At 32.1% G+C, this 12,783-nt stretch overlaps 1 protein-coding gene across 1 annotated transcript; it reads left to right on the forward strand.

Annotated features, from left to right (window-relative positions):
- Window positions 1–1,555: 1,555 nt before the first annotated feature.
- Window positions 1,556–7,404, forward strand: LOC117920185 (E3 ubiquitin-protein ligase Arkadia-like). Its single transcript, XM_034837570.1, has 5 exons — window positions 1,556–2,010; window positions 4,165–4,277; window positions 4,384–4,752; window positions 5,165–5,978; window positions 6,852–7,404. Exons 1-5 carry the CDS (start codon window positions 1,785–1,787, stop codon window positions 6,920–6,922), a joined length of 1,593 nt encoding a protein of 530 aa, XP_034693461.1. The 5' UTR covers window positions 1,556–1,784; the 3' UTR covers window positions 6,923–7,404.
- Window positions 7,405–12,783: the final 5,379 nt, after the last annotated feature.

The following is a 12,783-nucleotide window of genomic DNA, read 5'->3' on the forward strand; positions in this document are numbered from 1 at the left end:
CCCATCCAAACATTAAAACCAACCAAACACACCCCAACCCCAAGGCGGCTTGAATGGATCACGGGTGGTGGCGGTGCCTCCCTAGCCCAAAGACCTTGCATCCTCCGTGACTGGCGCGCCAGCCATCATGCGCTGAGTCCTTTCGCTTTCCGATTTCAAAACCCCTCTTCAACCATCCCTTTATTTTATTTTCATTTTTCAAATATTAATAATAAAAAATGGGGTAAGTTTCTACAAGTTGGTGTAACTTCTCCAAAGTACTAGTTTTACCAACTGATAACTTTTTCCACGTCTTCAACTCTTCAGCTCCTCCGTCTAGTGGTTGATGCATTTAATTTAATTTAATTTAAATTTAATTTAATAAGCTTGATTTCTATATTTTAATTCATCCTTCAGCTACCATAGTTGTTGGCTTGTGTTTTTCTTTCTTTCTTTCTTACTTATTTTTTTGTTAGTTGTTAGAATCAAAATCATGGATCATAAATCTAACTTGAGAATTTCTTGTTGGGTTATCTTATCCACATGGTTTTGGGGCTTTATGAATTTTTGCAACCAAATTAATAAATTGGACAAACAATATATTAATTAGTTTCGTCATTAATTTTTCTTTTAATTTAAAAAACCTTTAAAATTGTTTTATTTTTATATCAGTGTCTTCTTCTAAAATTTGTCTTTGTAGTTAAGAAAAAACCAGTTTCCACATATTCATGTAATAATAATAATAATAATTTAAAAATATTTTTCATTTCATGTTTTTATCGAGTTCAAATATAATGATTACATTTGATTAAAAAATATATAAAATCTTAATCATTTTTAAATGGGTGTTTAAAATTTCTATTTTATAATTTTTTTATATAAGAGTGTATTATAAAAACACATTTTTTTCGTAGTAAAAATAATTTTAAATATTTATTTTAAAAACTAAAAATTTAATAAATTAATTTTTTTTTATCTTTTATAAAAATAATTTTATATTTTATATAAAATTTATTAACGTTTTCTTATTTTAGAAGATTTTCTACATTGAAAAATTTAAGTTGATAAAACATCGAAGCAAAAGTTGGTCATAAGCTATTATTTTGGTTATACATAAAAAATATATATATATTGGTGGTTGGCTTAATTTTATATTTAAATTTTGTGATAGAAAATGATTTATAATTTATAATAATATTTTTCACAAAAATGAAAGAAAAATGTATATAGAATATATATTTATGATTAAAATAGTCTAAATTTAGAAGCGAAGATTTTGGCAAGGATTTTAAAAAATTCAGATAGAAAAGATCATTTCAAAAGAAGACAAGGGATTTATAAAACGGTGTCGTATTAAAGAAAGTAACATTTATTCGCATTTCCACCGTGGTGCAGGCTGTAGTGCGCAGGGGGTGCGCAGTCTAAAAAAAAAGGAAAAACGCACTGTCAGGTGGCCACCACTGCTATCTTCCTGGAGTGTACTTCCCACTTCAATTTTTTTCCAACCAAAAAATTTCAAAAAAAGGAAAAAAAGAAAAAAAGAAATAAATAAAGAGAAAAAAACGGATAAACCACCACCCAAAAGCTTCTCTTACTAAAGAAGTGACTTGCAGAAGTTACTCCACTCTCTCTTCCTTGAAACCCTAAAAAATTATTCAGGCTATCCCACTTTCTCTCTCTATCATTCTGTCTCTTTCTCTCTCTACACCACTGGTTTCAGTCTGAATTGTGAAATGGGGTTGTGCCCTACAAACCTAGGGCACCCTAAGGACAATGAAGACTAGCCTTAGGAGCTTGCATTACACATGGGAAAGGTCGAAGAAGAGCAGCCTCTTCCCTCTGCTATTGTGGTGTCGGAGCCCTCCGACCAGAATGTCGGCAGCCGGTGTCGGATCCGTGGTCGCGTTGGGTTCAGATGCGTACTGGCGCTGCTTCTGGGCGCTGCCGTTATGCTCTCTGCGATATTCTGGCTTCCGCCCTTCTTGCAGTACGCGGATCAGAGGGATCTGGATCTGGATTCGAGGTTCCGAGGTGGGGTTTTAATTTTAGTTGTTTAATTTTTTGGATTCGGTGTTGTGGGTTTTGGTTTCTGGGTGTCGGCATTGTGTGGCAGACATAGATCTAGGTTTTTTTGTTGGGGTTCGGGGTTATTTCTGGTTTGTGGGTTTTTTTTGTTGGGATGTGATGATCGTAGTGGAGTCTTTTTTGTTGCTGAGGAAATGCTGGGGAAGTGAGGACTAGAGGAAATCTAGGAGCATTGAATGGTGTGGTTTATGTTGTTCTGATGAAATGATAACCGAAGCTGCGCAAAGCATATGATTTATGATTTATGAGTTTTGGTGGTGTTATAGGATTTGTGGGTTTTGGGTGGTGCTTGTGTTAGATGACACTGCTGTCCTCTATTTGGTCTATGAGAAAATGTAGGAAAAGACAAGCAAGACGAATTTCAGTCTTATGTTTGTATGAATTTATCCGCCGGGATTTCCATCAAATTTATTGCTGTTGCCATTCCTTTGGCTGCTGTAACATTGTCGGAAGAAAATGGAGTGTTTTCAATCTTGTGTTCTATGTTGAAAATGGAAAACTTACCTCAATTAACCTGCTGGTTGTGTTCCGCTTAGCTGAATGATGGGTTGGCTGCCTCCTTTCCTCACCCCCTTGGATCCTAAAGATTGAAAAAAGAAAAAAAAATGCTGGAGTTAATTTTGTAGTTTCCTTTTACACCATCCTTAGCGACCAGTTGGGGCATTGCCCAGCATTTGATTATATAAAATGCTGCTGTTGTTGATCTTGTTGTTTTAGGATTTGAATTTCTGACTCAGCTAAGTTTCATATTATATTGATATAAACTTACTCTTGTCGAGGTAGGATGGATGCAATGGTGGAAGTGTTCAGTGTGAATTTTAATAGGCAGATGTTACAGAAATGCAAACAAGGAGAACTTTTCTTGATATGATCATGACCATCTTGGGATTTGGTTAATATTCTCATTTTTCAGTTTGATTGTTAGCATAGTATTCATTTATTGTGGATTAATTGGTCTACTGGCATCGGTGTTAAGTGTTACAGTTTTCCTTTTTAGTCAAAGGGAATAATTTTTCTTGATAGGCAATATTTTTTCACTTTTTCCCCCTGTGCTGTAAACCTGGAATGCCCCACATCCCACTCTACCATTTAACATGTGAGTCTGGCCTTAAGGGCAAGTTGCAGTGGAAGTTTATATCGGTTATCTCACAATGTGGGTGAACTGGAGTTTCATTCCTTGGAAAGTTACATTAAATACTTGACTTTCTCTAACCTTTTTCCAAGGGGGGTTGAGTATTCAAAAAATGACACCCGCATTTGTCTTTCTACACTAGAGCTAGACTTTGTCTTTTAACTTGTTTACAAAAATGAGCTAATTGTTAGTTCTAGATGTTCATGGGATGATACTAACAGAAATGCTGACTGATTCTACATGGATTAGATTGCTTTCTGCAATTAATTAGGCTATTAGCTTCATCATAGAGATTGGAGAGGGTGAGGTAAAATATCAAACATTAATTGTATACTTTTCAGGCATATGATTGTGTGTTATCATCTTTCAGGATAGGTTCTTGATGCTAATTATATGTAAATTCTAGTAGTGTTCCTGAGTTTCTTGTTGTGGCTACTTGGCATTGTCTGTATATCATTTTTGTTGCTATCATTATCAGCACCCACTTTTCTTAGGTGGTACTTGATGCCTGTGATAATTATAGCATCAAAATTTATCATGCTTGTCAAATCTTACGCTGTGTGGTGTTCTCTGCCTGTGGTGCTCTTATGTGGCTGTTGATGGGTTCTTTGTTGGAAAACATACACTTTCTCCCTTTGCAATCTGTCAATATTGTTAAAATGTCTAGTTGGAAAACATAAAAAAGATAACAAGTTGATGAAAACTGAAGAAGTGAATTCTTCCTTCATTTGATGTTTTGATTCTGTTACTTCATTTTGAGTATTTCACTATCTTTTGCATTGTCATTATTTAAAATACATACCATGCTATCTTATTTTTTTGATAATATTAAAATACCAATAAATTCGGATTATGGGTTCTGATTTCTAAGTCACAAGTGTTGTACATTCTTGATGCCGTGCACACAGTTCCTAACTTTTGTTATAGTTGTCCAGTGCTTAAGCAATTGATAAAGGTTGTTTATCTAGGTCATGATATAGTAGCAAGTTTCAAAGTTAAGAAGTCAATTTCTTTGCTGGAAGACTATCTATTGCAGCTTGAGAATGACATCTTTGTTGAGATAGAAGGTATCGAGTCCAAGGTATCTGCTTTCTCCATTCCTTTCTGATTATGTACTGTTTATACATGTGTGTGGATTTAGACACACATGCTTCAATTTTCTGCATCTAATTCATTGTTGAAATCAGGTGGTTGTTTTATCTCTAGAACCCTCAGCTGGAACAAACATAACGAAGGTTGTGTTTGCGGTTGATCTGGATGCAAAATCTTCAAGAATATTAACTTCTCAAAGTTTGATCAGGGAATTGTTTGAATCTTTGGTTACGCAACAATCATCTCTACGTTTGACTGCATCTTTGTTTGGGGACCCATTTACGTTTGAGGTGCTAAAATTTCCTGGTGGAATAACAGTAAGCCCTCCACAGAGTGCCTTCCTTCTGCAGAAAGTGCAGATCCTTTTCAATTTTACCTTAAACTTCTCTATCGAACAAATACTAGAAAATTTCAATGAGCTGACCAGCCAGCTGAAGTCGGGTTTACATCTAGCATCTTATGAGGTTTGACAATACTATCTCCATTTCCTGCTAGTCTTTTGAAAGTGTACATTAGAATTACTTTTTGTGTGCCTTTTTATTTTCTGGGTGGGGTGGGTGGGTTTTGAAATATTGGCAATTAAAAAGTTTTGTGAAGGGTGGTGCTTGTTACCTATAGTCATAGAGAAGGATTTGCTGTTCTGTAATCAGAGCTGCTTCTTTGCTCATCAAAAGATGCTCTCAGGTTCAGCAACTCTTATAGACTCCCTTTTTTTTTTTTTTTTATAGGTAAACAAAACAAATACATGAAATGCTCTTGGACTTATGGATATGTATGATTTATGACATGGAAGTTACACTTTTTATTTAATGTAGGCATCTGGCAGTGATAATATTAATTTGTGGTAACTGACGGGCATCATTATGTGTGATGCAGAACTTGTACATCAGCTTGACGAATTCAAAGGGTTCAACAGTGTCTCCTCCAACTACGGTTCAGTCATCTGTTCTACTAGCAGTTGGGAATACCCCCTCGCTTCCAAGGTTAAAACAGTTGGCTCAAACCATCACAGGTTCTCATTCTAGAAACCTTGGCTTGAATAACACGGTATTTGGTAGGGTTAAGCAAGTTCAACTTTCATCTATTCTACAACATTCCCTCCATGGTGGTGCCCCTTCTTCATCACCTACTCCTGCTCCAGTGCCACATCCTCACAACCATCATCACCACCATCACCACCATCACCACCATCATCACAATGCCCATATTGCTCCCACAATCGCTGCAGCACCTGTGCCTGCATCTTGGAAAAGTTCTCCTGCACCTGAGAAAAGTTCACCTGCACCTGAGAAAAGTTCACCTGCACCTAAGAAAAGTTCACCTGCACCCAAAAGAAGTTCTCCTGCACCTGAAAGAAGTTCTCCTGCACCTGAAGTAAGTTCACCTGCACCTGAGAGAAGTTATGAAGCAAGGCCTCCTGGTTGCCAAAATGGGCATAAAAGAAAGTTCACGAGCAAGACCAAAAAGCCAGCTCTATCAGTCCCTACTGTTGCACCAAGGATTTCTCCGCACTATTCTGCGGCCTCACCTCATCCACAGGTGGGCCCACCTGGGACTGTCACCCATGCAGTTCCTGCACTAAGTCCTTTGCCAAGCATAGTTCTAGCTCATGCTCAGCCCCCATCAAAAAGTGAATTTGATGCAAAGCCTCCAGACATAATGCCATCATTTCCACCGTCACCATCCTCATGTAAGTTTAAATTTAAAAGAATGATTTTAGTTCAGCGCTTTTTCACATTCACAAGTGCACATATATTAGCTTCTTATCAAATCTCACTTGCTTAAGACTTATTTTTTTCTCAGTAGCCTTTCTTGTGCATCCAAAATTGGTAAGGTTTACTATTAAATAAGATGTTTCTCTCATGCCCATCATGCTTATCAAATATTAAACTGATTGGAGGTTAAGAGTTTAGAAAAATCATATAGGGCTCTAATAAGAGATTAATTTTTAGGGAAAAATATGAATCTGTGGATTGTATGGCCACTGATCTTGTGTTTCATGCTTTCAAAGATGAAGTTGATTGGGGATTACGTGTCTTCTAAGAATTTTATCATGATGTTTTTAGAAAGATGAGACTTTATTGATTGGGTGGATAACTGATATTTGACTGACTTGGTTTTTAGCAATTATGATGGCAATGAGGAAATCTTCTAATGGTAGGCTTTACAAAATGTGGATTCATATAAACTTAATAAGCAGTATAAAGATCAGATAGGAAGTTCTATCCCAGGTGAAATTGCAATGTTGGAGATTATTTAGATCTGGGCAATCTTATCTTCTGAAATTGTTGTTCGAGTATTCCTTTTGTGTAGGGTATTCATGGAGTTGTTCATGTGTTCTTTAATAATCTGCTTCTTTCTTACAAGCTCTCTTATTGCCTGTTGGTTGTTGAAGCATTATATTTGTTTGTTTGATTGTATTTGCAGATAGATGCTTAATAAATGTAGCACTAGTTTCTTTCTTTTGCTTATCATGGTCTAGTTAGTGACTTAAACCCTTAAAATCAATGCAATGTTTTGTTTAGAAGTTGTCTTTTGGATGCCAATATGCTGTTTCTTGCAGATGCTGCAGGTCTTGTTCCTACTGTTCAATGGGTATTTCCACTATTTCTAGCTTTTGTATTACATTTGTAACGGCAGAGAAGGAGAAGCGTTATGCTTCCTAGTTAAAATGTCTTCTCCAATATTCGATGAAGGACTCGCTTTGTATCATTCAATTCAAATGAGCGAGAAAATTGGAGGAGCTTTGCAAGTGGGAGCAACGCAAAAGGGCGTGCCTCACATCCGAGTGGATATAAGGTGTTTTTGTGCATGTAAATATTTCATCAAAAAAAAAAATCAGTTGGCTGCTGTGTTTTCAGGTCAAAGTCACAGAGGTGGCAGGCCCTTGATGACATGCATTGCCGCTGTTTTGTGTATGATTTTTCTTCTGCAGAAATGTAAGGGGGATAAAACTCAACAAATATATGACACTGCCTTTTTGTTTCTCTTTGCCTCCAAGCCCATCAGGTATGGTTTCTAACCATGAAACCTCCGAACTCTGTTTCCTTCACTAATCTGTTGAACATTGTGAAACTTTGTGTTGCCGATAAATAAGGGATCTTCAGTGTTCAAAATGGGGTTGATAAAACCAAATTGTTATAATTTGTGAGAGAATGAATTATTGGAGGCAGCTTGCATGAAGCTTCATTCCAGAGCATGGTTCTTGAATACCTTATTAGAAAAAGACTAATGTCCAGGGGTGGATGATTAACGTGCTCCATTTAGTAGAAGTGTCATAACCTGCTAACATCAAGTTTACAAACACTTATAACCTAGTCTCCCTCCCTCAAAGGGGGAAAAAAACCCTGAAACAGAAAATGCTGATATGCGTGGAGGTTGCCCAATGGCTGACTGTAGCAAAGGTTACCTCCATCCTCGACCTCAGGACCCAACACAAGATTTAGGACAAAAGGAGCTCGTTTTGACCATGAAAGAGTAGATAAGCCGCGGTACCCTGTCTTTGTTTCTATTGCAATGCTAGGAGAAAATCAATAGCAGCACCAGATCAATTGACTAAGTGCTGAGAAGTATTGGAAGGTTATGTTGGGTGGGCTAGCTTACATCTGCATCTGGTATATAAAATTGCCCATATGATATGGCGATAGTTTTGGTTGGTTGCACCATCCTTGACCTTGACAACTACAAGCATGGTAAAATGAAATGGATCCAAAATAGGGCACCATGTCTTGCGCAACACATTTCCTTAACGTAATTTCAGGAAGTCTGGTCTCCTTGACTTTCATGGGTAGTGCTTGAATATTTAAGCATCCTCGTACTAATGGACCATGCACTTACAATATTGTGAATATTTTGTAGAATTTCTCAAGACGGTTTGATGATGGCGTATAAAGTGTGAAAAGTTAATTAGGTAATTCTACTGTATCAGTTGACTATTTTGCCTTTTAAAGTATACAAATGAGTGCAAGTTTAAAATTGGTAAAGAAAGAAAATGATGAGCAGGTATGAAATAAGCCATGGTGGCTTAAATGCGTTTAAACCTTTATGCTGTGTTTGGAATAGGAAAATGGCAAGGAAAGAAAACAAATGTCCGGTTTTCAATTCATGTTTTGTTCTTTTATATTATGAAAAATATGAAGAAAAAAAAAAGTCAAATGTAATCCTTTTGTCAATTAATATGAAATCCAAAATGATAAATGCATATTTTATAAGTCACATGAAAATCCAGCATGACCCATGAGCCTACGGGCCGATTGTGCCGGTGGGCCATGCATTTTATTAATATTTAATTTAATTTTTCAAATTATTATATTTTCTTAGATTTTATTTTAAAAAAATTATTAAGTGATATTTCTTTTGTTACTTTAAACAATTTAAATAATTATACTTTTTAATTTTTTAAAATTTATGAAGTTTGTAGATATGTTAAATTTTTGCTTTTAAAAATAGGAAAAAAAATCATATCTGAATTTGGCTTTTTCTTTTATTATAAAAATAACAATAAATTTAAAATATTGAAATATAAAAGAAAATGAAATATAGAAAATATAATTCTTTTATTCAACATTTCAACCAATTACTAGAAAAAAAAAATGGTAAGAATTGCATTACTATAGTTTTAAGTATATTCCAACTATTCAATCATTAATTATATGTATTACTTAACCTTTAAAAATAAATTTTATTTAATAAATTTAGAAGAAACAAAAAATGCATAATTCTTCAAATTTCATCCTTATGTTTTTTCAATTCAACTTGTTTATCCATCTTCATTTTTGTCTTTATTGATATCGAAATTGCATAGCAATACTTTCCACACTATGCAATTTTGCATTTATTGAAGTCAAAGAATTCTATGACTTAAACGATAGAGTTTACAAATATAATTAGAATATGTTACATGCAACAAAAAGGCAATTGACAATTGACCTTGCAATCCATGGTTAAGTATGAGTCTGTGGCCTCAGCAAAGTAAATAAAATGCAGGGCCAATAAAACCTAACCATATCCAAAAAACATCTACAGAAAGAGCGTCATGACACTAATCATTTTGTTGTCAAGCAATGTGAAGAACTGAATCGATTTGAACAAAGAAGAAATCTAAGCAAGACTGAGAAGATAATTCTTTTTCTTTGGTCATTTGGCTTACCAGAATCAGATGCAACAACAACAGGCTAAATATGATCTTGAGATACACTGACAAGCCACTAAACTGCTTAACAACTTGCAGAAGATTTAGTTCCATATTTGCAGTCCCATTTGTTGGCAGTTGCAGTCCATTATCCTGATCCAGACAGAATACATGCAAATGGAGATAAGAGTCCTTAAAGCAAGGACTGACTACAGCACATGTTCTGAGACAGTAATTATTTCCACCCTCTCTTCTGAATTTTCCATTAACATTCATACCATAATAATAATAAATAAAAAAAACATCATCAATCATTTGAAAACACTTGATGAATGAGGTGGGTTGGATAAGTCGTCACCCTTCAACCTGTTCTATTTATTCAAAATAATTTTTATCTCCGTCCCAATAAAAAATTAAATGAGGTGGGCTAGGATAGGTATGCAAATCCCACCTTACCCATTTATTTTAGTTATTTTTTAAAAAAAAATTTAAATTACATTAAAATAAATATATTTTTATAAATAATTAAAATTTTATAATTTTTAAAATACCATTTATTTTAGTTTTTTTTTTTAATTTTAAATTACATTAAAATAAATATATTTTTATAAATAATTAAAATTTTATAATTTTTATAACTTATTTTATTGAAAAGTATTTTATTATTATTATTATATATTAAAAATAGAAAAATAAAAATAATCAAGGTGGACAAGAGTCATCCCAGTTAAAAAAATCCAGGATAGAATAAGGCAATATCTGAACCCACCTTGAACTCAAAAAAATTTTAAATTATATTAAAATAAATATATTTTTTTATAAATAATTAAAATTTTATAATTTTTAAAATACCATTTATTTTACTTTTTTTTTTAATTTTAAATTACATTAAAATAAATATATTTTATAAATAATTAAAATTTTATAATTTTTATAACTTATTTTATTGAAAAGTATTTTATTATTATTATTATATATTAAAAATAGAAAAATAAAAATAATCAAGGTGGACAAGAGTCATCCCAGGTTTTAAAAAAATCCAGGATAGAATAAGGCAATATCTGAACCCACCTTGAACTCAAAAAAATTTTAAATTATATTAAAATAAATATATTTTTTATAAATAATTAAAATTTTATAATTTTTAAAATACCATTTATTTTAATTTTTTTTTAATTTTAAATTACATTAAAATAAATATATTTTTATAAATAATTAAAATTTTATAATTTTTATAACTTATTTTATTGAAAAGTATTTTATTATTATTATTATATATTAAAAATAGAAAAATAAAAATAATCAAGGTGGACAAGAGTCATCCCAGGTTTTAAAAAAACTCAGGATAGAATAAGGCAATATCTGAACCCACCTTGAACTCATCTCAGGTTTTAAAAAAAATATCAAACCAGCATATAATCCATTTATTTAAATTTCAAACTCATCACATTATGGGTAGGACGAGATGGATACCCGAAAAAACTTATCCCATTGTCGTTCTTACTTTTGATAATTTATAAAACTTTTCTAATTCATTACTAAAATTGAATTCTTATACTAATACAAGTGCTAGGGCTAGGCAAGTTCAATAAACTTTACTAAAAAAAAATTAATAAACTTTATTTTTCCATAAAAATTTATTTGTTCCTAAAATTATGGTAGCAAAATATGAAATTTATTATGTTGGTTTTATTATTTTTATTTATTTATTATAAGAAAATGAGTGGGATCCTTCTGCTCAGAGCACACATTGTATCCAAAAAAAATCACTGCCAGTGTCCATTAGAACATACACATTCATAGGTGGATCGGCAATGGATAAATTTGCTAGGAACATAATACCATCAGGAATATGAGGGTGAGAGCGAGCTCTTGAGAGCACTGTCCTCCGCAATGCTCTCTGATCCTTTGCGACTTCTGTATGGAGAGAATGGTGAACTAATTTGTAGAAAAACCTTTGGAATTACTGGCAGCAGAGATGCATGGGGAGGATATGAAAATAAAGCAAATCAAGAGCTGCAGATTTTTAACAAAAGCCATTGGCAAAACAAACTAGCATTGATAAAATGCTAAGAAGTGATTGAGAGAATGGAATTACCTACTATATAATACCACATCCAAAATCAAAGTAAATATGGCATCAATGCACAATCATCCACTACTATCATTTTTTCATATTTTATTTTATTATAAAAATATAAAAAAGTTTAATATATGTAATTAAAATTTTATACTAATTAAAATTATTTCATCTTTATATACGTATACAAGTTAAAATAAATAAGATGGGTCTTAGATACGATATAACAATAATTCATTAATTTTAAATTGATATTTTTCATCACTTTTTTTTTCCTATTTTCTTTTTCCCTCTTTTTTTTTTTTTTTTTTCCAAGTAGATATTCCAATCCCTATCTTATTTCCTACCTTGTACCAATATGCATATTTTCTAATTTATACCATTAATAGATTAATATATATATATAATCTCCAAATTTGAAAAGATTGATTAGGAAAGACTTGATATTATTTTATTTTTATTTCCTATCTTTATTTTCCTTTAATTATAAATAAATTCAATGATTTTGATAATGCTGGAGGATATATTAATTGGCTTATAATTTTTAAGATAACCAAAGATTGTAATAATAATCATAAAAAGAAAAGATTGATAAGTCCATAATATTTAGGGAATGAAAATATTATTTTTATTACTAAACTGTTAATGTACATTTCTAACTACTAAAATTGTATTTGATCGTAATTTTAGAAGATGTTTCTAAAATTTTTAACATTTAAATGATAAAAATTTATAGAGTGTTTCTAAATATTCTTATTTTGGTAATTTTTTGAATTTCAAATAAGATTGTTTTCTTTTTCAAAATATAATAGGAGAATTTATTTCAATAAATTAATTTCTTATATCATATTAATTTCAAATGGGAGATACAAATAAAATCATGTTTGAAAACTATAATATCTTAATATTATTATATGGGTTAAGTTTAAATAAGGAAATTTACAACGGAAAATTTTTTTTTTTGGTAAAAATAATAATTTCTTTTAAAACATATTGTAAATAATTGAAATGGTGAAAGATATTTATATAAAAAATAAGTTATTTTTCAAATAAAAACATATGAGAGAATAAATTTAAAAATAGGAGGGATTATTTCTTTATAAATAAAAATGCACTAATGAATAAATGAACATGCATCACTTCCATTAGACTTATTCTCTCCTTGTTCATGTTGAAGAATTGTGTCTTAACTGGAATAAACCAAGTTCTGAAACCTCTCTCTGGGGGATATAACTTTTTTCGACGGAGCTGCTTATAGACCTTCTCTAATTGGAAAATGCCGAA

Source organism: Vitis riparia, chromosome 8, assembly GCF_004353265.1.
Source record: "Vitis riparia cultivar Riparia Gloire de Montpellier isolate 1030 chromosome 8, EGFV_Vit.rip_1.0, whole genome shotgun sequence".
Lineage (NCBI taxonomy): Eukaryota > Viridiplantae > Streptophyta > Magnoliopsida > Vitales > Vitaceae > Vitis > Vitis riparia.

Coding starts and splice junctions, on each gene's coding strand:
- LOC117920185 (XM_034837570.1), top strand. CDS start 1,785: ATGGGAAAGGTCGAAGAAGAGCAGCCTCTTCCCTCTGCTATTGTGGTG. Junction 2,011..4,164: donor TCTGGATTCGAGGTTCCGAG/GTGGGGTTTTAA, acceptor TTGTTTATCTAG/GTCATGATATAGTAGCAAGT. Junction 4,278..4,383: donor TAGAAGGTATCGAGTCCAAG/GTATCTGCTTTC, acceptor TGTTGAAATCAG/GTGGTTGTTTTATCTCTAGA.